Below are 26389 nucleotides of genomic sequence, written 5' to 3'. Positions count from 1 at the left end.
ATTTCGACACTTTATAGGTACAGCTATTCCTACAATTTATAATGGGACACATTGGGGTGTCCTTCTTATGAATAGGCAGACACAGTACTTTTATTCAAGAAAGAATTTTACTGATCGTGTGAAGCCAAATTCCCGCACCACTTCCGAAATCGCACTTCCCATCCGTCGGGCACCGACCACCATATCCCGTTCCAACGGTGTCAGCTCATGACAACGTTCCATGTTACACCTGTCACATGCACAGCCACTGCTCACAAGGTCTCCTATACAACTGCTGCTGGCACAGGCAGCGTGTAGTGCGCAGACAACACACCTGCGCATCAGTGCTCCGCTATCCCATGACATTTGCTCAGTCAGTGTATATTTATCATTATTTAGATAGTAAAATAACCAATTATGTTTAAAGTAAAGAGGACTTTAGATAATATAATTCAGGTACCGGTAGTTATTTAATAGCACATTTTTGCTGAACTTGGCTAACCTGAAAGTAGGTTCCTCAGGGAAGTCACAAAGTTTCCTGGTAAAACTGACTTTAAAGTATCGAGTTAAACAAGTGGGCATTTTTGTAAGATCATGATTATACATATTTCTTTATTCTGATGTCCAGCCAAATAGTTGATGGATTTAATTTGTGCACAGATTTCTTGTTTTCCAGTATTGTAAGTTATTTCTGTCATCCCTCCAGAACTGCAACACAATTCTTCAAATTCACATTGTACTTACATAACAATAATATTGAGTTCTTACTGTATTTACCTATCATATTCCTCAGGTCTGTCGAGAAGCCGCTCCAGGTAAGCGTAGCTAAAGGCACGGAAGAAACAATTTCCATCGGGGCGTGTCCGCCGCATACTTCTGTACTTGGTAGCCAAGTCTCGTACTTTCTGGCAGTACACCTCATCTCCAGCATATTCTTCTTCCAGAGAGGAAAAATCTTCCATTTCTCCAACAAGGGGAGTTGTTTCTGAAATCTGAATACAAGGGATACACATAATATAAACAGAACACAGTCAACCAATCAGACTGGCCAAGAATACGAGAAAATTGTGAGTACTTGGAGGAGATGTGGATAAGAGTAATCAAGGAGGGCCTGGGTCTACTCTGAGGTAGTCACAAAGTTTCTTAAGGCAGGTAAAGGCATAGTAGTAGGTATCATCATCACCAATTCTTATTTCCAGAGACACAATGGGTAGGGTAATGTACCAAATGTCTGCTCCACTACAAATCCCCCTCCATCTCCTTCAGCTGTCTTTCCTGTAATCAGCTTTCTAATCATCGCACATCAGGTGTCCAAACCACCTTAGCTTCGCTCTGTCAACTCTGTTGTAATTTATGTACACCTACTCCTTGAATCCTGCTCGTTCCTCTCAGCCACGATCCAATCTCTGGAACATAAGTTAATACGGGGTCGTCTTGTCTCTAACACACAGGCAGAAACTTGTGGCTTGCTTTTATCCTGTCAAGGTATCTAAAACTGTTCACACTATTTCCTACCTTTATCTCTCCCAGGTCTTGTTTTCTCTGCTCTTGTAACAATCCAAGTCTTGTTTTTTGTGATACTAAAATATTCTATAAGAGAGAAAAAATGAAATGGTGTATTTCATTTAGTGCCGGGAGTGTCCGAGGACAAGTTCTCCCGTATGCAGTTATCAGACTGTGCCTCTTATAATGGGCTTCTGATAAGTTCACCTGCAAACACCCCAGCGTCAGTGGGTAGGGTCTGACACATCCCACTCTGATGAGTCTCGTGTCAGATTTAAGACAAAACGCTGGTTAATAGAGCAAACGCCTGAAAAGCCTTACATCTGATCTGTTTTCTGACATGCTCTATTGATGGAAAAATATCTAATTCCCTCCTTAAGAACTTAGAATTTCCATTCCCTGTACTTGTCACAAGGTTTATATTGGGCAGACTTCGAGAACGGTGTGTACTCGCAACAAAGAACATACCAGATAAATCAGACTCAACCAACCTGATAAATCAGCTGTTGCTGATCATGCCTTAACACCTGGTCATGATGTCTTGTTCCAAGAAGTGGATGTTCTTGCCCGTATAAAGCAATATTGCCCAAGAATTATCAGGGAGGTGGTTGAAATACGTAAACACCCAGATAATTTCAACCGCGATACAGGCTACAACCTCAGTGAATCATGGCTACCTATTATCAGAACCATTAGAGAGTAATGCTTTACTGTTGCCATTCATTGTCTCTAGCATGGGGCTAAAATGGCATCCCTTTTACATCTTTGGGCACCATTTCAAATTCCTTGTTGCTTTCTCCTAGCAACCATTAATACGTCGTTTTTTTTCTCTATTGTCTCCTGATGAAGGAAGGCAAGGTTCCTTTCGTAACGCTGAGTGTGTTTACAATTAATTACACGGCATAAGCCCGAAATATACCTCATGAAGAGTTACACGGGCCCTCAAAGTCTACATGATAATACTGGAACAATAATTAACAACAATTTGTTAAATTATGTCAGTATCAACTCGCGTTTGTTTCCTAATCACACATGATTCTTAAGGACTGATAATGGACAGCGAAAAGAAAATATGGGAGACCAACTGGAGACGAGAGGAAAAAATATTCCTTTTATCATGTATGGAGAAGAGATTACCAGTCGTGGAAAATAAATCAAATGCCACAAATAAAAATATAAAGAAGAAACATTCATTTCTTCAATCTCTTGTAAACATAATTAGGCTAATATTATCTTCCCAGTTACTGATGATTTTACATTACATTATTTAAAAGTTTACAACATTAACTTCAATACCATTGGATAATATCGTGACTGGGTGCGTAAGTTTTGATTCTGTACCTGGACAGTGGCCTACTTATAACTGGGTCTATAATAACAGACAACACACTGATATTTCAAACATGCTAGTGTTATTAATGCAAAGATAAATAAAATGTGAAGTTAAAATAGTTCTGTTAGTTGCTGTTAGTGAAGCACTAAAATCTTTAGAGAGCACTGTGCGTTGAAGTTTAGCCAAACACAAATAAGAAGCATAGGTAAAAATGTGAAGTTAATCTGAAACCATCAGATTCAGTTAACGAAACACTGTAACACACTATGGAGCACTGTTAGTTGAGTTTTCATGCTAAGAAGAAGTCTAAAATCAAATACGTATTCTACAGTTTCAGTTCAAGATACACAGTATAATTTTAAGGATCAGCACTACGTATTGATAGTTCTAAAAATCGTGAAGAAGTTGTGGATCAAATATGTTAGTAAGACATATGTGTTAGAGAGCACTGTGTGTGAAGAAGTCTAGAATGAAATAAGAATTTAAATGTAGTACAGAGCAAGTTCTTGAAGAGTAACAAGGCGTATGTGTCGATCGGCACTGTGCTTCCAGAAATAAGATACTTTATCTTCTTTAAAAAAAATTTATCGGATTTCCACTAATTTCTGGAAGCACAGTGCCGATCGACACATATGTCTTGCTACTCTTCAAGAACTTGCACTGTACTACGTTCACGTATTTGATCTACAACTTTTTAATGATTTTTGGAACTATCGACACGCAGTGCTGATTCCTAAATTTAAACCGTGCTTTATAAACTGCGACTGAACTCTTCAAGAACTTGCTCCGTACTACATTTAAATTCTTATTTGATTCTAAGACTTCTTCACGCACAGTGCTCTCTAACATATGTCTTACTAATGTATTTCATCTAAGACTTCTACATGATTTTTGTAACTATCGACACGTTGTGCTGATCCTTAAAATTATACTGTGTATCTTGAAATGAAACTACAGAATACATATTTGATTTTAGACTACTACTTAGCATTGAAAACACAACTAAAATTTTCTGTCAAATTTATTGTACAATAATTTAATTTTATAAAATTTCTGTTGCTCACGGTCAAATTCAAGTTTCGTAAAACCTTGGATAAAACGTTTCATAAAATAGGACATGTTCTATTCCGTAAAATTAATTTTACGAAATGAACCAATCAGCGAAGCTGATATCACGATGATGCTCGCGCTACATCGTGAGAAGATTGTGAAGCTCGATTGTAAACAAACACTTCTTTCTAAAATGGCAGGATCCGGGTGGACTAAGGAAGCAGTTAGTGTTTTACTGGACGAATACCAGAAATATCCTTGTTTGTATGAAGTTAAAACGCCACTTTACCACAACAGAAATGCAAGAAGAGAGGCAGAAAACACAATCGCCGAATTGCTATATGAATGCTGGTCTTCTAACCTCAACTAATTTTTGACCAAGGACAGCAATCCTCTACCTTCTTCTCTTCTTTTGATCCAATCCCGAGTCCAGCATTTCCTGGCATTTCCTTTCTTCCTTTTTACCACTGTACAACATATAATTGCAGGTAAAGCAGCAAGTTTTGCTTTGTTTGTTGGAGCCAGCCTCTCAAGCACACTGTAAGTTGAACAGCTGATTCTTTGTTTAAAAGTTTATCGATAGATGGCAGCACATGCATATCTTATTAGCTACGAAGCGAGTTCATAGATGGCCATCCTGATGCTTCCACGGATTTTATAAAATAATTTTACCGTGAGCAACACAACTTGTTTTCACCAAATTCTTATAAAATTAATTGTACAACAAATTTTACGAAACTTTTTACCATGAGCAATAGGCTTAACAGTGCTCCATAGTGTGTTACAGTGCTTCGTTAACTGCATCTGACGGTTTCATCTTAACTGCACATTTTTATCTGTGCTTCTTATTTGTGTTTGACTAAACTTCAACGCACAGTGCTCCCTAAAGATTTTAGTGCTTCACTAACAGCAACTAACAGAACTATTTTAACTTCACATTTTATTTATCTGTGCATTGTTCTACACTTAGTTGTGATCGGCTGATGATGACCAAGAATACTGGTTGAAACTGGTACCAATTTTGATTAAATAGGAATGTAAACTTACATTTCTTATTTTAATAGTAATGAAAGGTTGAACCATTTTATATCTTCTTTTACTTTTACAGTTTTCGGAGACGCTAAGGTGCCGGCTTTTGCCTCGCAGGAGTTCTTTTATGTGCCAGTATATCTACCAACATGAGGTTGACATACTTGAGCACTTTCAAATACCACCGGACTGAACTAGGCCCAAACCTACCAAGTTGGGGTCGGAAGGACAACCGCCTGAACAACTTGGCCCGGCTAGAACGAATTTATAATGATGATTACGAATAATGGGGTGAAATCCGGTGCTGGCACATAGCTTACTCCTGCCACATAAAACGAAGAGGTCTGCCTGAAATTTTATGTCACCATCCGAAGGACGAATCACTATCAACACAGTCGCCATCACTGAGCAATGCGGCGAGATATGGAATTTAATCCAGGCTTTTCGCACACAATCTGGTAATTAAATATAGTATACCACCGCCTCCCCTATCCTTCATCTTCATATCCCACGTCGTTCCATCTTATGCGATGGGTCGGCAAACGAAGCTTCTCCACCAGTTGCGGTCCCTGAACTTCTCTCCTTTTTCAATGCTTAACAAAGTATGTCCCCTCTGTTGAATGTCAATCTTCACCATGTACTTGTACCTGAGTCTTGGTCGCCCTCTTGGTCTTTTGTCTTCAAGTTTTAGATCTTTTTTTTTTTTTTGTAATCTGTTATCACCCATGCGTCGCATATGTCCATACCATCTCAGTCGCTGCACTGTTATTTTGTCCTGCAGTCTTACAACTTGAGCCTGCTTGCGGATTTCTTCATTACGGACTCTGTCCCTCCGTGTTTTGCCGATCATGCAACGGACAAATTTCATTTCTGCTGCCTAGATTCTACTAACATCTTTGTTTCTCATGGTCCATGTTTCACAACCATAGGTCAGGATTGGTACGTAATAGGTTTTATATGTGACTCTCTTACATTTTGTTGGTATTTTCTTGTACCATATTATGTCTTTAACTATTTTGTAAAAGTTGCTACCTGCCTGAATTCTGTGGGAAATTTCCTTGTCTATAGAACCAGTATCAGAGATAACACTTCCAAGATATTTGAATTGATGGTTCACCTGTAGCTGTTTCCCTTCCATTTCAATGTGTCTGTCCCATTGGTTGTCCGTATCTCTTCATGACCATAACCTCACTTTTCTCTTGGCTGAAGATGAGTCCATATTCTTTAGCAGATTCTGTCCAGGAGTTTATTTGTCCTTGAAGGTCTTCTTTAGAGTCTCCCCACAAGCATATATCATCCGCGAACAACATAACTTTCATTTTCTTACCTCCAATGGTTTGGTGAACTTTTCTCTGAATCTTTTTCATCACAGTAATGAAAAGAAGAGGAGACAGAACACCACCCTGTCTTAACCCAGATTTTATATCAAAGGTTTCAGTAATTCCTACAGGTGTTTTGACTTTACTTCGGGTATCTTCATACAAATTCTTGATCCGGTGTATCATGTCATCCTGTATTCCAATTTTCTTCAGTGTTTCCCACACTTTCTCTCTATTCACTGCATCAAATGCTTTCTTGATATCCAGAAAGGCTAACCACAAATCTCGGTTGTGTTCGTAGTATTTTTCCATTAACTGACGGACTGTAAAGATTAAATCAGTTGTTGCCTTTGGTTGTGGCACCATACACAACCATTAACTCGGCTCAAGGGAGATAGGGTCACCTTCCCTATTCCTCCACTTGAGTAATTCCTGTCTGGCGCGTCCACGTCGCGGGGGAGGGCACCCTACACTCCAGTAGGCAGGAGTGATAGGATGGCTGAGTTCAGTCGGGACCCAGTCCTGTGGGGTATAACACAGAACCCATGCCCAGGGATACGGATGAAGACCTCAACGGCAGTGAAGGCGGAAGTGAAAATCACTGGTACGGCGGATCTGGCGGAAGAGGCAATATCTGATCCCTGAGATCTGACTTAGGGCCTGCTGCCTTGCAGGTTGATAGGGGACTATTAAAGGCTAAGGGAGATAACCCCGACAGAAAAATCTTCAGAAGTGATAGGCCCAGCAAGTCGGCTTCTGAACAATTTGGAACTGCTTTCAAAACTAAACTAAACCTCCCCTATCCTGCCAGTCATTATCTGATAGTGAGAATATTTTCGACCAACGGGACTAAAACTGGCTAACCACCATGTCAGAGCATAATATAGACTCCATGCCTTAATAATCATGGCCACCACACAGGCTGACTTACATATGTTATATAGGCTGTTACTGCAGACAATAGACTGAGCAATATCGTGAAACTCTCTCATTGCCAGTAATCTTTCTTCTTAAGCAGGAACCTTAATGTACTGAGGTAAGAGTCTAGCGATGGCAACAGAGACAAATATAATTGGACTGATCATGAGCTCATATATAAATTATAAACAGAAAAGTTTTCCACCTATTCAATACATAGTTATATTTACATGCGTGTATTTACATTACCTGGGACTAGTTTCAACCCTACTCGGGGTCATCATCAGCCATATTTAAACAATACACAATATTTGACAAAATCCTAAAACATGTTTCTAAGCAGTAAGAACATTATGAATATATAATTAACACTATGATGTGTGGTTGAATTAGGTGAAGTGCTATGGTGCTCAAAAAGTTGCAAATGAAAGTGAAATATTACGAGTGACATAGGTGAGCAATATATAATACAAAGTGTACCGGGAGGTACACCTCAACTCCGCACATTTAAAAGAAGCGCCTTAAGGAACTCTATCTATCAAATAAAACGTCAAACAGCTACGACATAAAGTTGGGATATTGACCAGAAGATGTCACCATTGAATTATTGAGTAATGTGTTATTTTGAAGTTGCCTAAACTGACTGGATTTATTTGTTTTGTTTTACGTCAAGAAGTTTAAACTTTCTCCATAGATGTCATTACAAAAAATAACTGAGGTAATGCACTCTGGTGCAAGATAGAAGAATTAGTGATTTAAAGAAGTTTTGTGTTTATAGGTTTTCACAACTAAACTAACTTTCATTTATTTCTATATTTCAAGCTTTGCAACACTTCCTTCTAATTCTGCCAGCTTTTGAACCTAGCCAAACACAAATTTTCTGTGATTATTTTTCAGCCAATAACAGACTTCTTGTACCTTTTTGTTTGGCCAATAAAAATGAGAGGGTGTGTCCAGATTTAGTTCAGAACCCTCTCGAATCATCCCCTCAGGTATATAAGCTGCGGCTTTTCCAGCTACCTTGTCTTATTGATCGTCGTCTTACTGAGTGTGTGTGTTAAGACAGGAGGCTCTTCCCCAGGCAGTTCAACAGCCCAGGTAATGGCCACCAGTTTTATATTTCTGTAGCTACCTCCGCAGACTTACACGAGAGGAAGGTTCTAATTTCTAACTATGTAACCTCCTGTTTTCTAAAATGTAAACTTTCTTTCGGCTAATGTAAAATTTCATAAAGACTTAAATTGTAAATCGGGGATAGAGAGTGCGTTACCCTCTAGAGTTCCCCTTCAATTTATCTTGAGGTGACTACGATTTTGTAACCGTTTTTCTGCTGTAAATTACCAAGTAACTTGTTCATCTAGTCACCTGAGTAGTGTGGGATTATCCTCTGCATCATCGGGCCACAAGCCCAAGTAGGGTTTTAAAACCGAGTTTCAAGGAGTGCCAGTGTACGCCTCCATACATGTTGTGTTCGGGCCAGTAATTTAACCTGTTCTTCTTTTCCATGAAGGCCCAGTATTTTGGGTACTAGTCACCCCTGTGTACTAAAATTGTAAATTGTAGGTTGGGCCTAGAGGGGCCAGAAAATTGTAAATTTTTTTTGGTGTAATGTTGCCTTGAGCGGGCTGTAAGAAATTGGGAGTCAGTCTCCTTTCTTGAATTCGGAGGGATTGTAAATTCTTTCTGGTTTTTGTGTAATATTGAGGGGTACCTCTGGAAGGCTGTAAATGTGTATCGGTTGGAGCAAGGTGCTCTGTCTTGGGAGATTTATCTCCTTATCTGTGTAACCGCTACGCTGGCGATATTGCTAATTGGTAAATTAGAGGCTTGAAGCCCAAATGTGTTAAATTCCGTTCTGGGGTTTTCTATTCTGGTATCAAAATTATCATTGTATCTGATACATTGGTTTTCCTTCACTATGTGAAGACTTTGTTAAGTTTTGAGATTTGAAAAGAAATAAAACCTTTATTTAATGTTTCAAGATAATCTTTGATATAGTAGATAGACCCATTCAGCCCACACCTTCTTTCACCTCTCTGCGATCCACAAAATCACAGTAACACAAAGTACACTAAACACGTTAAAAAGTCTGGGTATAAAAGTACAAATGAGATGCTCTATGTTGTAGATCAACTTGAGTAAAACACATGGTGTTTCAGATAGAATTCAGTAGGGCCTGGTAATATATAAATTTTGGAGCGAGTGCTATGGTACTAAGACTGAACAATACAACGTGACACACATAATAAAATTATACAAGTATGTACAAATGTTTGTGATCCTGTCTAGAAGAATATGTGAGGAGTTGATTATACACTGTATCAGTTTAAGCAGAAAATTTGATAATTAGGTGTATTAGGTAACCAAGCTATGTTGATATGGCTGCATGGTTGCTTGTTGGAACTGTGCAGACTGAATATGAAGTTTTAGAATTCTTCTGGGGTTGTAAGTAGACACTGCACGTGGTGATATTAATGGGTGAAACTCTCAGTTCATAGCGGACCCAATGGGACCTATTACAATGTATTATATTGTCCAGTCTTAGTACCATAGCACTTGGTCCACAACCATAATATATTATAAGGACCTACTGAATTCTAACTGAAACACCATGTGTCTAAAATTTTACTCAAGTTGATCTACAACGTAGAGCATCTCATTTGTACTTTTATACCAAGACCATAACAGGACACATGGCCCAATACTTGGAAGGATGATACCCAGATTTTTTACGGTGTTTAGTGTACTTTGTATTATACACTTAAGAAAATGGAAATTGCAACACCATGAAGGCATTGGTCGTTTGTGTTGATTTTCAAGATATGGAACGATGCTATGTAGGTATGTAAACGATCAAAGTTTCAGACCCATTGGATTGTTGCTACAGGTCTCCCCGCGTGCTTGGTCGCGGAGGAATCAACTCCAGTATACGGACTCTGGTGTAGCATAGTTGACTTGCAGTCTGTGCAGTGAAGTGTTCCCCGTCAAACATGCCTCGACGACAGAGAAGAACACGCTATCAACAACTGTCGCCGTTTGAGACGGCTCGGATAATTGGGCTGTGTGAGGCTAAATTATCGCTAAGGACTGTCGCTGCACGTGTTGGCCGACAGGCATCTACGGTACAACGTGTATGGCAGCAGTGGTCAAATGAAGGTACCCACACTCATAGACCTGGCACAGGCCCAGCGTGACAGACAACTGTGAGAGAGGATCACCACATCATTCGGATGGCCCGGATGGAACCCCATGCAACAGCAGCGCAAATTCGAGCAGCTGTGGCACCCCACGTTACACAACAAACAGTTGGTAATCGCCTGCGTGCAGCTGGCTTACGAGCCCATGTCCCGGCAGAAGGTGTTCCATTGACCCCACAACAGCGACGTGTAAGGCTGGCCTGGTTTCGAGAAAGATCGACGTGGGTCGACGAATGGCATAGGGTCGTCTTTAGTGATGAATCGCGCTTATGTCTTGCCCGCAGTGATCGCCGGAATCGTGTGTGCCAACGTACCGGGGAGAGAGGCTGCCCAGATCTTATTGTCGAGAGGCACACAGGGCCAACACCAAGCATTATGGTCTGGGGAGCAATTGGCTTTAATGTGAAATCACAATTAGTGCTTGTTAAGGGCACTATGACTGATAGGGTACTCAATCCAGTGGTTGTCCCTATGATGGCGAACATAGCTAATGGGAAGTTTCAGCAGGACAATGGGCCGGTTCACACTGCACGCATCTCCAGAGAAGCTCTCCACGACATCACAACCTAAGAATGGCCCACCAGATCCTCAGACCTTAGTCCTATTGAGCATGTGAGGGACATGATGGGTCGACAACTGGCCAACCGTCCTCAGCCACCCACAACTCTGGAACAACTGACCCGTGCAGTGCAGCAAGCATAGGTCACAATTCCTCAGGAAGTGATCCAGGGCCTTATTTACTCCATGCCTCGATGAATTCATCAATGTATTGCAGCTCGTGGTGGGCACATCCTGGGGCCTGTTCCACGAACGCACTTTGCAACTTTGCACTTTTCACTTTTCAAATCTTGCAAAGTGCAAAGTCTTTCTGTTCCACCATGATCTAGGCATTACTTTTCAATTTCTTTGCAAAGTGAAAAGTCTTTGCGTATGAGTGAACCGATCATGTTTATTCCATGGTCAAACTGTATAATACTCCATGATTTTAATACTTTATTTTTCGCGGTGAATTTGACGATAATTGTGGTACCGGCAGCTTTAAAGTTTTGATCATGGGAAAGAAAGAAAATTACAAGAAGCTAGCGGTGTTAGAAGTTGTCAAGGAGAAACGGGACATTCTTTTTGGCAACTTCAAAAATAATCTATCACATGATGACAAGCGATCCGCTTGGACTGAAGTTCTAAAGAAAGCTCAGTCTTTGCAGTTAGCTGGAGCCGAAAAATCTTGGACGTACGCGAGGGATAATCTATTTGGATTATGGAAATGTCGTGCACTAGTAAGTAAATATTTACCTTTTCATTAAATGCATTAATTGAGAATATATCGCTTAAATCAGTTCGTATAACCTCACATATGTCGATGCAGCATGTTGCATAAGATTGTAATGTAGAAGTGATTGAAGAATATATGTAATGATTTCCTCTTACCTATATATCACGTCTGAAGCATTAAATTATTGCTTTTAGGCAAAAAGAGATAATGCCAAGAAAACTGGAAGTGAAGGAGGGAAAGATAAACAATTGGATGAGGTGGATGCTGCTGTATTTGACATCCTGCAGAAAGATTCGGCCGTTTTAGACGGGCTGAATCTTCCTGAAAGCTACATGGAAGATCAAGCGACCGTGGAGCCAATACCGGCTCCTGCCGAACTTCCCAGTGGCGAAAACCTCGAAAACCTACAAAATACACCGAGGAGAAAGAAAAGGAAGCTGTTGAATTCCCCGGATCCTATTGCTAACATTGAAGATACGGTGACAAAAAAACTGAGGCAGGAACTTCTCCGTGTGGAAATTTACCACAGGAAATTGCAAACTCTGAAGTTGGAAAGGGAATTGGAGATACCACCATCAGAATTTACAAGTGACATTGCGGCTTCTGCTTCGCAGAATTTTGTCTATAATGCAGACGAATACATAGAATACATAGCCAATGAAAGTACCGAGTGATTGAACTTAAATTTCATGGTAACATGTTTATTATATGTAGATTATTAGAAATATAGTATAGTAAATAAAAATTAATGTTATTAATATAGAAACAGATATTATTGTTCAGTTCAGTTAGTGAAATATCTCAATAACGAATTGAGTTTAGCAACGGCGTCTAAATCGGGTGTCTCGTCATTTCCAGGATTGGGGTCTTCATTTTCATCCATCAAGGTAAGTAAGTCTTCTTCATTTTCTCTTCCAACCTTACGTGCAATATTATGCAATGCAATACACGCTAAGACCACCTTTCCCGCTTTTGTTGGACATAATCGTAAGTGGTTTAAGCAGGGAAAACGTTCCTTTAAAATTCCGATACTGTTCTCAACAATACGCCGTGTCGATTTATGTGCCTTGTTAAATCGTTGCTCAACAGCATCGTCAGGATTTCTATTAAGAGGGGGTATTAGCCACTCTTTTAGTCCATAGGCACTGTCACCTAATATAACTGCTCCTGGGAACGGCCTCCAACCTGAGTCAAAACGTCTACATACGGCAGTGTTTCTTAAGACCCTGGAATCGTGCACGCTACCCGGCCAACTAGCATTAGCACTGTAGAAGGTCAAGTCTGCGCCACTAATCACCATAATATTGAGAGAATGATGCCCATGTCTATCAACATAAACCTCCTCGTGCTCAGTAGGAGCATCAATATTAACGAGAGTACCGTCAACACATCCACACACTGAAGGAAAGCCACCCTTCATTAGAAATTCCGTCCCTATATTATGCGAATTATCAGGCCAACGTACTAAGTTTGGAAATATTACATTTACTATAGCATCTACGACTTTAGTAACAGTTCTGCATACAGTTGATTTTGATGTCCCATGCATTGCTGCCACACCGTGCAGCTGGGCACCATTTCCTAACCAATGTAAGCATATCAGAATTTGTTCCTTTTCGGAAAGGGATTTACTTCTTTTTGTTGCAGGTTTCAATAAATGACCAATCATTTCAAGAATATAGTCAGCCTGTAATGGGGTAACACGAAAACACTCGCGAAATTCTGTCGAAGTGAGGTTATGAAAATTAATCCTGTCTTTGTATGTTCTCTTGTTGGATTCATCATCACTGTCCTCACTTGATGATAACAAAAGCTCTCGTCGTAACATGTTTATATCACTAAACCAAATTTTAGGCCGAGAAACTAGTGTACATACTTGTTAATTAACAACTGAAAAGTGAATCATCTCTTTGCAAAATTTCTGAAAACTTTTCACTTAATTACTTTGCACTTTGCATTTCTGTACCAATGAAGGAACATAACAGGCTTGAAAAGTGAAAAGATTCCTAACTTTTCACTTTTCACTTTGCAAGCTAAATCTGAAAAGTGATGGTGGAACAAAAACTGAAATGAAAAGTGCAAAGTGCAAAGTGAAAAGTTGCAAAGTTCGTTCGTGGAATAGGCCCCTGTACTGATTGTTGTCCAAACTTGCGGTCAGAGGGACCTGAAAGTGTAATCATCGAATCACAACCGAACACTCGTCCTGCATGTTAAATTGCAGCAATGTAGCACCACTCCTTCTGGGTGTCATGATGTAAGTATAATGGTGTGTCAATGCGCATCCCGTTTACCGCAGTGACGTCATGCTGGTAGCAAAGCGAGGAAGGCGGTAACATTTCTGGCTCTGTGAAGAGAGCACATCGTTCAAAATGTATTTGTTTCCGAGAGACCACTAATATGTTACTATAGTCAGTTTATTATCATGTCATTAATTATCTACATATTTTACACTTACATTTATGTAATGAATGCCTTACACATAAGCGTTATACGGCAGCTCTAGCAGTTTATAATGTTTGACATTTTCCTGGACATTTATTTCAGAGTATATTATCTAATTTTCTGCCTGTTTAGCTGTTTCAAGTGAATACAAGATCTTGTGTGCGCTAAGTTTAAACTCACTTCTCGAGAAATTTTCACCGTTGGCGGTAATTGCTTCACGGTTCTCTAAGTTTGTCAAATATGTAGGGTTCCTCGCAAAGACAGTTACCGTGAAGGTCATTAAATTATATCTCCGGTATATTTGTAACTTTTAGTAGATCGTAACTGGGCCTCATTACATTTCCTCTTGAGACACATTGGAGCCAGTTTGTTTGTTTGTTTGTTTGTTTGTGGCTACCGAACAGTTGTACCTTTCTTTCTTTCTAAAGCTGTTTACCCTCCAGGGTTGGTTTTTCCCTCGGACTCACCTCTACCGCTTCAAGGGCAGTGTCTTGGAGCGTGAGACATTGGGTCGGGAGATAGAACTGGGGAGGATGACCAGTACCTCGCCCAGGCGGCCTCACCTGTTATGCTGAACAGGGGCCTCGGTGGGGGGATGGGAAGATTGGAAGGGATAGGCAAGGAAGAGGGGAGGAAGAATCCATGGTCTTAAGTTAGGTACCATCCCTGCATTTGCCTGGAGGAGAAGTGGAAAACCACGGAAAACCATTTCCAGGATGGCTGAAGTGGAAATCAAACCCAACTTTACTCATTTGACCTCCTGAGGCTGAGCGGACCCCGTTCCAGCCCTCGTACCACTTTTCAAATTTCGTGGCAGAGCCAGGAATCGAACCCAGTCGTCCGAGGGTGGCAGCTAATCACACTTAACCACTACACCACAGAGGCGGACACAGTTGTACCTAAATAGGAATATTTGTTGCGAAACTTGTGAGTGATATAGTCAGCAATGTATTTCAAGCTTTCCTGGTTGTTTCTTTTGATAGCATAACTTCGAAAGCTTCGAGCATATTTATGTGTCCTGTAGTCATCCACACCTTAAGTCTCTAGCTATGACAATTTGACAAGTCTTGCGTGGCCCTACTCTCTGTTGCAGTTTCTTCTTCTTCTTCTTCTTCTTAATATGTTTACCCTCCAGGATTGGCTTTCCCCTCAGACTCAGCGAGAGATCCCACCTTTACCGTCTCAAGGGCAGTGTCCTGGAGCTTCAGACTCTGGGTCGGGGATACAACTGGGGAGGATGACCAGTGTCTCACCCAGGCGGCCTCACCTGCTATGCTGAACAGGAGCCTCGGTGGGGATGGGAAGATTGGAAGGGATAGACAAGGAAGAGGGAAGGAAGCGGCCGTGGCTTTAAGCTAGGTACCATCACGGCATCTGCCTGGAGGAGAAATGGGAAACCACGGAAAACCACTTCCAGAATGGCTGAGGTGGGAATTGAACCCAGTTCCAGAACTCGTACCACTTTTCAAATTTCGTGGCAGAGCCGGGAATGGAACCCGGACCTCCACTCTAACCTCCACACTAACCACTACACCACAGAGGCAGACTTGATTTTATTTTCACGCTTCATCAAAACTTTTATTTGCCCTGGAGAAAAAAATATGTCCGAACATTGAAGTAATTATCTCAGAAATGTCATTTGCCTTTTTAGTTGTATTAATTCCCATTCATTCTTCAATAGCTGTTCATATTTTTCCCTAAGTCACTATTTTCTCTTTCCAACAGTAGGATCTTTCTTTTCAAATCATCCAACTCGTTAGTTCCACTTTCTCCATTATAGTCCACCTTTTCTTCAGTTTCATCTTCCCTAAAATGAACATGGACAAGTTATTTATTCTTTCAGTTGAAAAAATGGAATGTTATATAACATTTAAACATGTATTTACTGTGTTTCTTCACTCGCCTGTTCAAATCAGCAGCTGGCAATCTTAGAAGTTCAGCTACATCCGTATGTCGATTTCTCTGTTTTTCCCTCTCAACCCTCCTGCCACTATTAAGAGTTAATATATTTCCTCCCAGTGATATAGTCACATACATCCGATTTTAATTCACGGCTGCTTTCATTCCGATAATTTAGAAGTTGTTGTCTTAAAGGGTTTTCAAAGCACGTCATAGCGAAATAAAGCGAACAAACTCGACCTAAAGTAATAACGCAATAAACTTTGTATTAACTAAACACGGCATGTATCGAATAAAGACAATAATAATTTATCATATATTATAAATATATCCGTATAGCTGTTTCACACTAAATTTCTCATTGCGCCGACAAGCGTTTTCCCACAGTCTGGCAAGATCCTCATTTTTTGGGAATGAAATAACAGCCTGCTACTGCACAGGCCGGCATTTTCAAAAGCGTGATCCGTGCAGATTAATGAGAAGAATAAAAGAGCTTCAAATTATGTATGGCACGTATTTCAATACATAACGCATGCTTATCACGCTAAAATTACAACAGCGGCAAGCCATGTAAGCCGTGGAGCCAATTTCTTGCAGTGCTCCCCGCGTGATGTCACCTGCGCAGAAGCAACGCGTTTTCGTCTCTCTTACTGACACACCATTATACTCACATCATGCTGGGTGTTGCAATTTCCATTTTCTTCAGTGTATATTGCTCACCTATGCCACTTGTAATATTCCACTTTCATTTGCAACTTTTTGAGCACCATAGCACTTCACCTAATTCAACCACACATCATAGTGTTAATTGTTGTTGTTGTTGTTGTTTGAGTCATCAGTCCATAGACTGGTTTGATGCAGCCGTCCATGTCACCCTATCCTGTGCTAATCTTTTCATTTCTACGTAACTATTGCATCCTACATCTGCTCTAATCTGCTTGTCATATTCATATCTTGGTCTACCCCTACCGTTCTTACCACCTACACTTCCTTCAAAAACCAACTGAACAAGTCCTGGGTGTCTTAAGATGTGTCCTATCATTCTATCTCTTCTTCTTGTCAAATTCAGCCAAATCGATCTCCTCTCACCAATTCGATTCAGTATCTCTTCATTCGTGATTCTATCTATCCATCTCACCTTCAGCATTCTTCTGTAACACCACATTTCAAAAGCTTCTATTCTCTTTCTTTCTGAGCCAGTTATCGTCCATGCTTCACTTCCATACAATGCCACACAAAAGTCTTCAGAAACATCTTTCTAATTCCTATATCAATGTTTGAAGTGAGCAAATTTCTTTTCTTAAGAAAGCTCTTCCTTGCTTGTGCTAGTCTGCATTTTATGTCCTCCTTACTTCTACCATCGTTAGTTATTTTACTACCCAAGTAACAATATTCATCTACTTCCTTTAAGACTTCATTTCCTTATCTAATATTTCCTGCATCACCTGCCTTCGTTCGACTGCACTCCATTACTTTTGTTTTGGACTTATTTATTTTCATCTTGTACTCCTTACACAAGACTTCATCCATACCATTCAGCAACTTCTCGAGATCTTCTGCAGATAAAATAACAATATCATCGGCAAATCTCAAGGTTTTGATTTCCTCTCCTTGGACTGTGATTCCCTTTCCAAATTTCTCTTTGATTTCCTTTACTGTCTGTTCTATGTAAACATTGAAAAGGAGAGGATATTCATAATGTTCTTCCTGCTTAAAAACATGTTTTAGGATTTGCAAGTGATAAATATCATTATTGATCCGTATTGAAGATACTATATGTAGGATGCTAAATAGTTTATTATGTCAACTATTCAATACGTTAGAAATTTTAAACATTTAGGAATTTATCATTATTTCCATATGAGACATGTTTCGCCCTACCTTGAGAGCATCATCAGTCATAGTACTACCTCAAGGTATAAAACAGGTACCTGATTTGTAATTAAATTGTAAATAATAAGATATAACATTGACATATTAGAGTGGGAAAGTCAAAAGAAAAACAACGTTCAATGATATAGATAACAATATATCAGCCGTTGGCTGTAAATTATCAGTTGTGAAGGATAACAGCATCAAAATGTTAGGGTATGTCCTACAAAGGATGACTTAACATATTAACATGGGGAAGTTTAAGGGAAAGATAAGTGACTTGTACTAATAGATAAGACCACAGGGTATTTGACAATGTCCAGCAGCAGTGGTCCACATGAAGTATTGATGTTATATTATCAGAAATGTTGGTAACTCTTACTAAAATCTCATTAGGAAACACTGTTCATTGAGAAAACAATGTTCATTAATAAATGGAGGTTAAAGGGGTTGTATTAACTTATTTATATACACAGCAGTTGGCACCAATGCGTAAAACCACAGGGTATTTTAGCAGTGTCCAGCAGCGGTGGTCTGAAGAATCATTGACACTACTCCATTAGAAAATCTTAGGAAAATATAAAGTTTATATATATATATACATGGAAGCAGTTTGGGGAGAAAGGGTACAGTGTCTGGCACCGATGTTCATAACAATAATTACTGCCGTTGGTTGACGATCACAGTTTGACAGGGCAACTACACGGTAATATTTACGTTATTCTATTGAACAGTTTTGCCTGCTGCCATTTCTTGATGGATATAGTACTTTTGTATCCATCTCTTGGCACAGGCCAGAGTAAAGTGTAGCTTCCACCGAAGTCCCAGTCTCATCCATGGTTGTGACAATATGGAAGCTGCTGGGGTATGGGTAGTGCTGAGTAATGACATTCAGAGCATGACGTAGTGCATCTGAGTGTTATGAACGGTGCTGCTCATAGGGTCAGTTGTGCTGCAATAGCACTTTCTGACCCAGTGAGGAAAGCAATGGCAAACTACCTCACTCCTCGTCTTGCCTAGTACGTCTCATTTCAGTGCTGCCATTGGTTTTTGCGATTTCCTTATAACCGCATAACCTTTGGTGGTGCTATTTGAGGATCCAACCAGCCTCTGGGCTGATGACCTAACAGACAGACATTGAACAGTTAGGAAATTACAAGCTTATAATACATACTTACAAGGGAGCAGTTTGGGGAGAAAGGATACAAAATGTCTGTCACCAAAGTGCATCACATTATTTCTGCCACTGGTTGATGATTGCAGTATTAACAAGGCAACTACACAGTAATATGCAGAGTGGTCTGACCTCAGTTCACAAATATGACATTCATAATGGCGCAAGTATGTTAATGAAATGAGCATGAGTTTCATAATTTTCCAATAAGGGCCGGTTCGACAATCTGCTGGTAAACTGGCTGGCAGCCGCTTGGAAGGTAAACTACCCAGGGGTGTAAATCAGCTGGTACTTTGGCTTGCGTGCAATCACCTCCGCGCAAGCACTAGGTAGCTAACCGGAGCTAGACTGACTTTCAGCGACTACCTCACTCCTCGTCTTGCCTAGTACGTCTCATTTCAGTGCTGCCATTGGTTTTTGCGATTTCCTTATAACCGCATAACCTTTGGTGGTGCTATTTGAGGATCCAACCAGCCTCTGGGCTAATAAGCCTAATAAGGGGAGACTTAAGAATATGGACAATGATTTATGTCAAGCTTTCGTGATTTTAATCTATGAGCTTCAAAATCAATACCTAATTGGGATTAAAATCTCAAGAGTACATTTTCTTATGCCAGCGTTTTGGTAAGTAGTAGATTGGTCAAGTCGCTCGCTCTGTAATAGAAAGTACACAGGTTCCTTGTCTTTCTAATTTACATTTAAAAATTTATTTTCGTTCCATGCCATTGTTCTTAACTGTCTTTTACGCGCTTCCTTATACGTAGAGGCATCTGTTTCGGTGTGTTGAAATTTTTTTGCGTAATTTCATCATTTTTTAACAGTTATTTTGGTATATTTTTAGCTATTTTCATTTTATTTCGTCAATAATTTCGCTAAATTTTATTTCCACTTTTCAGCAATAACAGGTAAACCAAGAACTTAGTTGATAACACATTTGCAGTATAACAACGCTTTATTTTTGCATAAGTATATGAACATGAATTATGCTTCCGCTTAGAACACATACAGTATTACACATTATTCAAGGCATGGAAATTTGAAAAAATTGTATCAGCTGTCAGTTTAACAAGTAGGACCTGTTCTGTAAAAGAGAGAGGTAACATGAGTTCCATATTACTGGGAGTCAGAGCTGTTCTCCTGTCAGACATTACATTACAATACGTTGAGAATGCCCTCTCACTATCAACATTACTGACTGATCACGAAGATTTTCTCCATGGTACTCAACCTTTTTAAACCATGAGTTCCACCCAGTGACCACAGGAATAGGGAAGAGTTTAGCTTAAGTGGGTTCGTCTTCTTATTTCTGTTTCAAGAATTGAATGTATACATGCTTTCTCTTCCGTGTATTAAGGAAGATGTTTTGCCTGTACAACACATTGGTTCAAAGCACTAAGTTCCACTGCCCGTACACTGCTCACCAAATTCAGTTTATAAGCCCAGCACTGCATGTGTACTAACCCTTCTCAAACTAAAATCCTAACTTTGTTTACGCACTTGCCTATGTAACGTGCTGAATCTGAAGTTGCAGAAAATACATTCGGGTACTGAATTTCAAGTTTGTGAATTACATTCATAATTGCCTGTGAACATGCTGTGGCATTAGCATTTGCAATAACTTTCACTCCCCCTACAAATAACTTCTGAACTGTTCTATCGCCACAACTAAGCACTTTTACCAGAACCATAAACATACATTGCCATTTTTGTTATCAGTCGTTTCATCCCACAGAATTGAAATTCTCTCATATTTCACAACTTCTTTTAATCTTTCCTCCTCCTCTTTGATGATCCGAGGTACAGAACCTTCCCGCAGTCTTCCAGTTATGGGCAAGTCTCCAGCACCCAAAAAAACCAACAGGACTAATATTAGAGGGCTCTTTAACATTATTTGAATGAATTAAATGATTTAAAATGTTAAGTAAATGAGGAACCAGCATGCATTATCTAGGCCTAAATGTCATTAAACGAGAAAACTAACATAACCGCACAAAGTTATTAGAAAAACATAACTTCAAATTTCTTTCTCAGAAAAACTGTATAGTATTGTACAAACCTGGTATATAGTTTTCCATCCACTCTCTCATCTTCGGATGATCAATTTTTTCCAGTGGAATATTTGCCCCCATAAAAACTTGAGTTGTAGATAAAATGAATTCGTCTTTATCGTATTTCGCTCGTTTTGCCGCTGAACTAGTGTCTATCATAATTTATTATCTTCATTTCCGTATTGATTGGTACTACAATATAAGGAAAATGGAGAAGTTTCCACCTTATCAATACATTAATTTATTTACTCTAAAGTGGTAAAATCATTCAATCCGGTATCGATCCCTATGGGATCATCCTCAGTTGACACACGATGAAATATTTACAAAAACATCACATGTAAAAGATTGTATCTGGTAAGACTAGTTCAATTAAATTAAATATGAAAGTTGTTAGGTTGTTAGTGAGAAAGTATTTGTATGTGTGTGGCATGTGACCACACTATGTCTAAGCTAATATACACTGAGGAGATCTTACATTTGTTCTCAATCATTGTTTAGGATGTTACATTCAGTATAGTTGTTTCCTATTGATTAAAACATTAAAAATTGCTTGTATAAGAATGTGTCTATCTTTGGTTTGAATAGCACTAATTGGTTTGAACCTTAACGTCACATGACATCTATATTACAGAACATAAAGTAAAATTTTTTTATATACACATTATTGTGAGTCTATTATGAAGTCCTAAAAATATTTTACTGCTTGAGATATCTCACTTCATTATATCTGTTTTTATAAAATGTCAGTAGGACTGTTTGCACTTTTTAGATGTTTGAGGTATTTCACTTTTATAAGTAAGTCCAACTGGAAACAAACATGAAAAAGCTTCTTAAAATGATATCTTTTTTTTACTAGAAACACTTGTTATATGGTACCTTATGTGTCCATTTTGTGTGCGTTAGGTCTATATTTGTTGACACCAGTACAATAAAATTATTATTATCTATGATATATGTATAAAATATGATCTGACATGACAGGCCATTAAAATATATAAAATATTAATCTAATAGGATAGGACCAAATTTCTTATTGGTATTGTTGTATTTTACCACTTGCGCTAGTAAAGTACATGATATATAATCTACGACATAGATCAAGACAACTTCATTACGAATAGCCATTTATAAATTATAAAGGATGAAAAACAACATAAGCTCTAACCTCAATATTATTGATTGGGCCTAACAAGTGATTATGTGGTTACTGAACCATAATATGATTCAATCGCACATACGTATCCAGTACCCGAGTCTGACAGTACATAAATAACGAGTCCCCACTTTATTGGTTTCTGCTTATTGTAACACTTTAACACGACACGACCCTTGAAGCCTACAGTGCTTTCATCAACATTCAGATTCTAGCCTGGAATGAAGTGTTCCCTGAATTTCACGTCCAGGTACGACACTATATTTCTGACCTTCAAACCTCTAGATTCTGGGCCTGCCTTATCAGCATCAGGGAAATCCAGAATATCTGTAGAAATCTGCCTCTAGAGAACACATCTTTGTACAACACCTGTTTATCCAACCAGTCTTCACTAAAATAATCCTGCATTTCTGCCTTACTCTTCATCCCCATCTCGATAATTACACCAATAAATGCCTTCCGCTCTTCTGAAGTCACAGCTTTCCAAGAAAACCAGATTGATCACTTGTGAAGTGGAATATTATGCTGTATTTTCATTTTGGCAAATTTGTTTGTCTCATGGACAATAGGAGTTAGCAACTGATCGGTAAAAAATAGCTGCCATACTCTAATTCTATTTTACGTCTATTAACACAACTTATGAATACACAGACTAACCTACAAGGAAATTTGGGTAATCCTGCATCACCTGTTCCCCACGATCTCCAAGGTACGTTTGAAGTCAGCACTGTATGGCTGGGACGAGTCATAATATTATCGCCTCCTCCATGATTACTTGCAACGCTGATATCAATATAATCACTTGAATTTCTCATGGATATATCACTTTCAATGCCAGATTCAAAATTTTTATTGCTGTCATGGTCACTATCATCAAAATCAGCCAAAATATACGCAAGAATCTTAGCTTCGGTCAGACTGTGCGTTGCCATGTTGCTTTACTGCAACTGCTTTCCATTGTCAAGGAAACGGAGCAATTTTGCCAAGCAAAGAGAAACTAAAACACTCCCATTTGGTTTCTTTCGGTTTCCGGAAGGGACCAGCACTTACCAAACAAAGTACAAAAGCCCTGGCATGCCAGGTAACCTAGCAACGAGCACAGAAACATTGGTTCTACTCAGAGTCGACACGCAAGTGGAAAGGGTTAGGATACAGCTCCATTCTATTGTTCTCAAATGCGATTTTATTTGACGGAAATAAATATAACACGGGAACATGTTCACTTCCTTACGTAAATTACTTTATTGTCAAAGTCACAACACACAATTATACACACTAGCAAGTGACACTACAACACTTAATAGCGGAGTACCCTGAAGTCGATTCTGACAAGTACATATAACAACAACACTGACTCTCGCACTGTAACATACGCTCTCTTGAATTCACCGACTGATGGCTCGATATATACACTGTCTGATCAACCGTCTAGAATTATCAATTCCTGGAAGGGTTCTTACAACACTCTAATGGAACACACTCGAAACATCGATCGACCAGCTAGTCGAATGGAGTACTCCAGTAATGGATCCAGCTAGAACTTTCCTTACTGTTTACCAATACACATGGAAATCTCTCCAACATTCCTAATGTCTCTACATGTATCTGGATAATAAACCTTACAGTAAGTTTCCAGAACCCTTCATATATACCAAATTATAGTAGAATAAATGTAATATACGAACATTATAGAGTTTCCTACCGCTTTCGACTATATAGCTTTTGAGGTTAAACCTATGCACAATACACATTTGAGGTTATATAAATTTATAATACATATTTACAGGGAAACGATGTATTAGTCATATTTAACATTATTAATTTAGCATTTAATAAAATATAACCAAAATATAGCAACCACAATAATTGAAGGTTTTACACCAGTTACAATGTCATACCTACGAAAACTCTAATCTATCTCTACAAGTTCCATCACTTCCATTGCAGTGCATGATTTCTCCTACAAATTTCATCAACAAAGCATATTTTAATGTTTATTAATAACCCTGTCTTTTTTTTTTTTTTAATGGAAGTGTTCTTGATAATAAACAAGTAGTGTATGATGCATTAGCTGACAAATGATTAAGTAATCTTTGAGCACAAGTTGAACCATGTCAGCATGGCAACACATTCAGAGTTAATTAAAACTCAACATTAGGTCACCCTATAGAATTTCACCTCGTATACTCAAATCAATACGCCTGTACATAAATCTTTACATATTACAAAATATAGTCATGTCTGTGGTTGTCAAAACTGAGTCAAGAAGTGGCGATTTCAGTGAAGTCGAAGAAAAACTGGTCATCCACTGCCTAAACCATCAATGATAGAATCCAAGTAAGTGTGAAAGAATTGTTGAGCATAAAGAGCTGCAATAATAATACCAACCTGAGAACGATGGCACTCAATAAGCATTTTTATGTTATAGTTTGCAGTAAAAACTCAACCTTAAAATTAGAAGTGTTCAGGTTTACCTCCTTCTCTATTCTTCTCTGCTGCTGCATGATAAGTTCATCCTGGTTTATACCTGCTAAAAAGAATATACAAATATCAAAGACAGAACCCTTTAAAATAAACCTGAAAAAAAAAGAAGACAATAAATATAAAATTTATATATGTATCTACAAACTACCTGGTAAAGTCTGGTGGTTATAACTGTACTGATATTAATTCCTCTTCCTATAAACGAGTATTTTATGATCCTCCCTACTTTTAACAACTCTATTCAACCTTTGTCTTCCCATGCCATATCTCCACTGACAGCTCAAAACATACCACTTAGTCCAGCAGCTAGTCTCCTTACTCCCAAGTCTTCCCCGCTCAACACTGCTCTTTTGTTGGAAATCACTAGGCGCATGTTTTTTTCGCATTAATTTTTGAACAATTTTGCAAGAAGGATACTAATTTTCGCATTATTTTGCGAAATAGATATTGCTGAATCGCTTTAATTAAATTCTAAAATTAATCATTAAAGGTTTCATTGTTGTGGTTCTGAATTATTATATGAATGGTAGATGTATACATTACTAGTAAGCATCCAATATTATTTCATTTTATTCCTGATTATGATTACATAACACTTACATTACAGTATCATTGAGCCATCCTACCCAATCCTTACTTTGTGAAAAGATAACATAGCACATGTTACAATGGAGCTCTCTTTCATTAGTCGTCTCCGGTCATTGACAATCAAACTGTACTTCGGAAAAAAATCGCTCTGCATCAACGGATGAACAGGGAACCCAACTAGACTTTAAAACAGAATTTGCAAATTTCAGGTGTATTATTTTTAATGCTAGCAGTGACTGAATTATTTCAACTTGTTGACCGGGATTTTCTTCAATTTGTTTTTGCAGAATATCTTTAAAAGCAAGGTACCCAGCAATAATATCAGACTGCTTCAACATTTTAAAGCCAGACAATTTTTGTACTTCTTCACTCAGTGACGAAACATTTGTATAGTTTGATTGAATTACATTAGTTGGATGAAACGAATCATTCAAAAGTCCAAACAAAATGTTAGCATCACTTGGGGACATGTGCTTTTCAATTTTCTTTACAACAAAGGCACTAACATTTTGGAAGAGAAGAGTCACTTCACTTTTTAACGATTCACTAAACCCTTCAATAATCTTACTAACTAGTTCACCAACATGGCAAGAAGCAATTACATTCATTCTATCTTTCAGTTCTCTTATTTTCGAAACAAGCAAGTGAGAATATGGATAATTAGACTCTTCTAATTCCAAAGCAACGTCTGCAATAAACTTGCAATTTTCAAAAACAAATGCTGCTTGGGATTTACCAGGTTGCAAAATCTGGCATCTTCCATTTCTGCCACCAGTTTATCACTGGTACAGGTTAAAGAGACAACTGTTTGAAAAATGAGTGGAGGATATCTACATTTGTATGTATGCAAGAGGCAGCTTTAAACCAACTTCCCCATCTACTCAACACAGGCTCGGGATACAATGAAATTGACACATCTGGGAGCTTCTCGTCTAGGTATGAACGAAACAAGTGTTTGATTTTCCTTGACATATGAAAACAGTTCTTTGTTTTTGACACAATTGCATTAAGTTCTTCCAAATTCTTTTGCAGGACATAACCAAACAAACTGAATTTATGAGCCCAGCAAGTGATGTGAATTAAATGTTCTCCCATAATTCCCTTAAGCAGTTCGCAGCATTTTAA

The 26389-nt window shown here is 38.7% G+C and overlaps 1 protein-coding gene across 9 annotated transcripts in view; it reads right to left on the bottom strand.

The window, feature by feature from the left end:
• The window catches only part of LOC136881174 (ubiquitin thioesterase otubain-like), a 111603-nt gene that overhangs the window by 58765 nt on the left and 26449 nt on the right, over positions 1-26389 (bottom strand). For 6 of the 9 annotated variants that reach the window (XM_067153847.1, XM_067153846.2, XM_067153845.2 and 3 more), the window contains exons 3-4: positions 24667-24722; positions 757-971 (exon numbers count right to left, since the gene is read on the bottom strand). In XM_067153847.1, coding sequence (XP_067009948.1) covers positions 757-971; positions 24667-24722 — 271 coding nt within the window. The remainder of the gene's footprint in view (positions 1-756; positions 972-24666; positions 24723-26389) is intronic. The other 3 variants (XM_067153842.2, XM_067153843.2, XM_067153844.2) reach the window with 2 other exon arrangements.

The sequence above is a fragment of the Anabrus simplex genome, chromosome 9, assembly GCF_040414725.1.
Source record: "Anabrus simplex isolate iqAnaSimp1 chromosome 9, ASM4041472v1, whole genome shotgun sequence".
NCBI classification, from domain to species: domain Eukaryota; kingdom Metazoa; phylum Arthropoda; class Insecta; order Orthoptera; family Tettigoniidae; genus Anabrus; species Anabrus simplex.
This window is presented reverse-complemented; position numbering and strand designations above follow the sequence as displayed.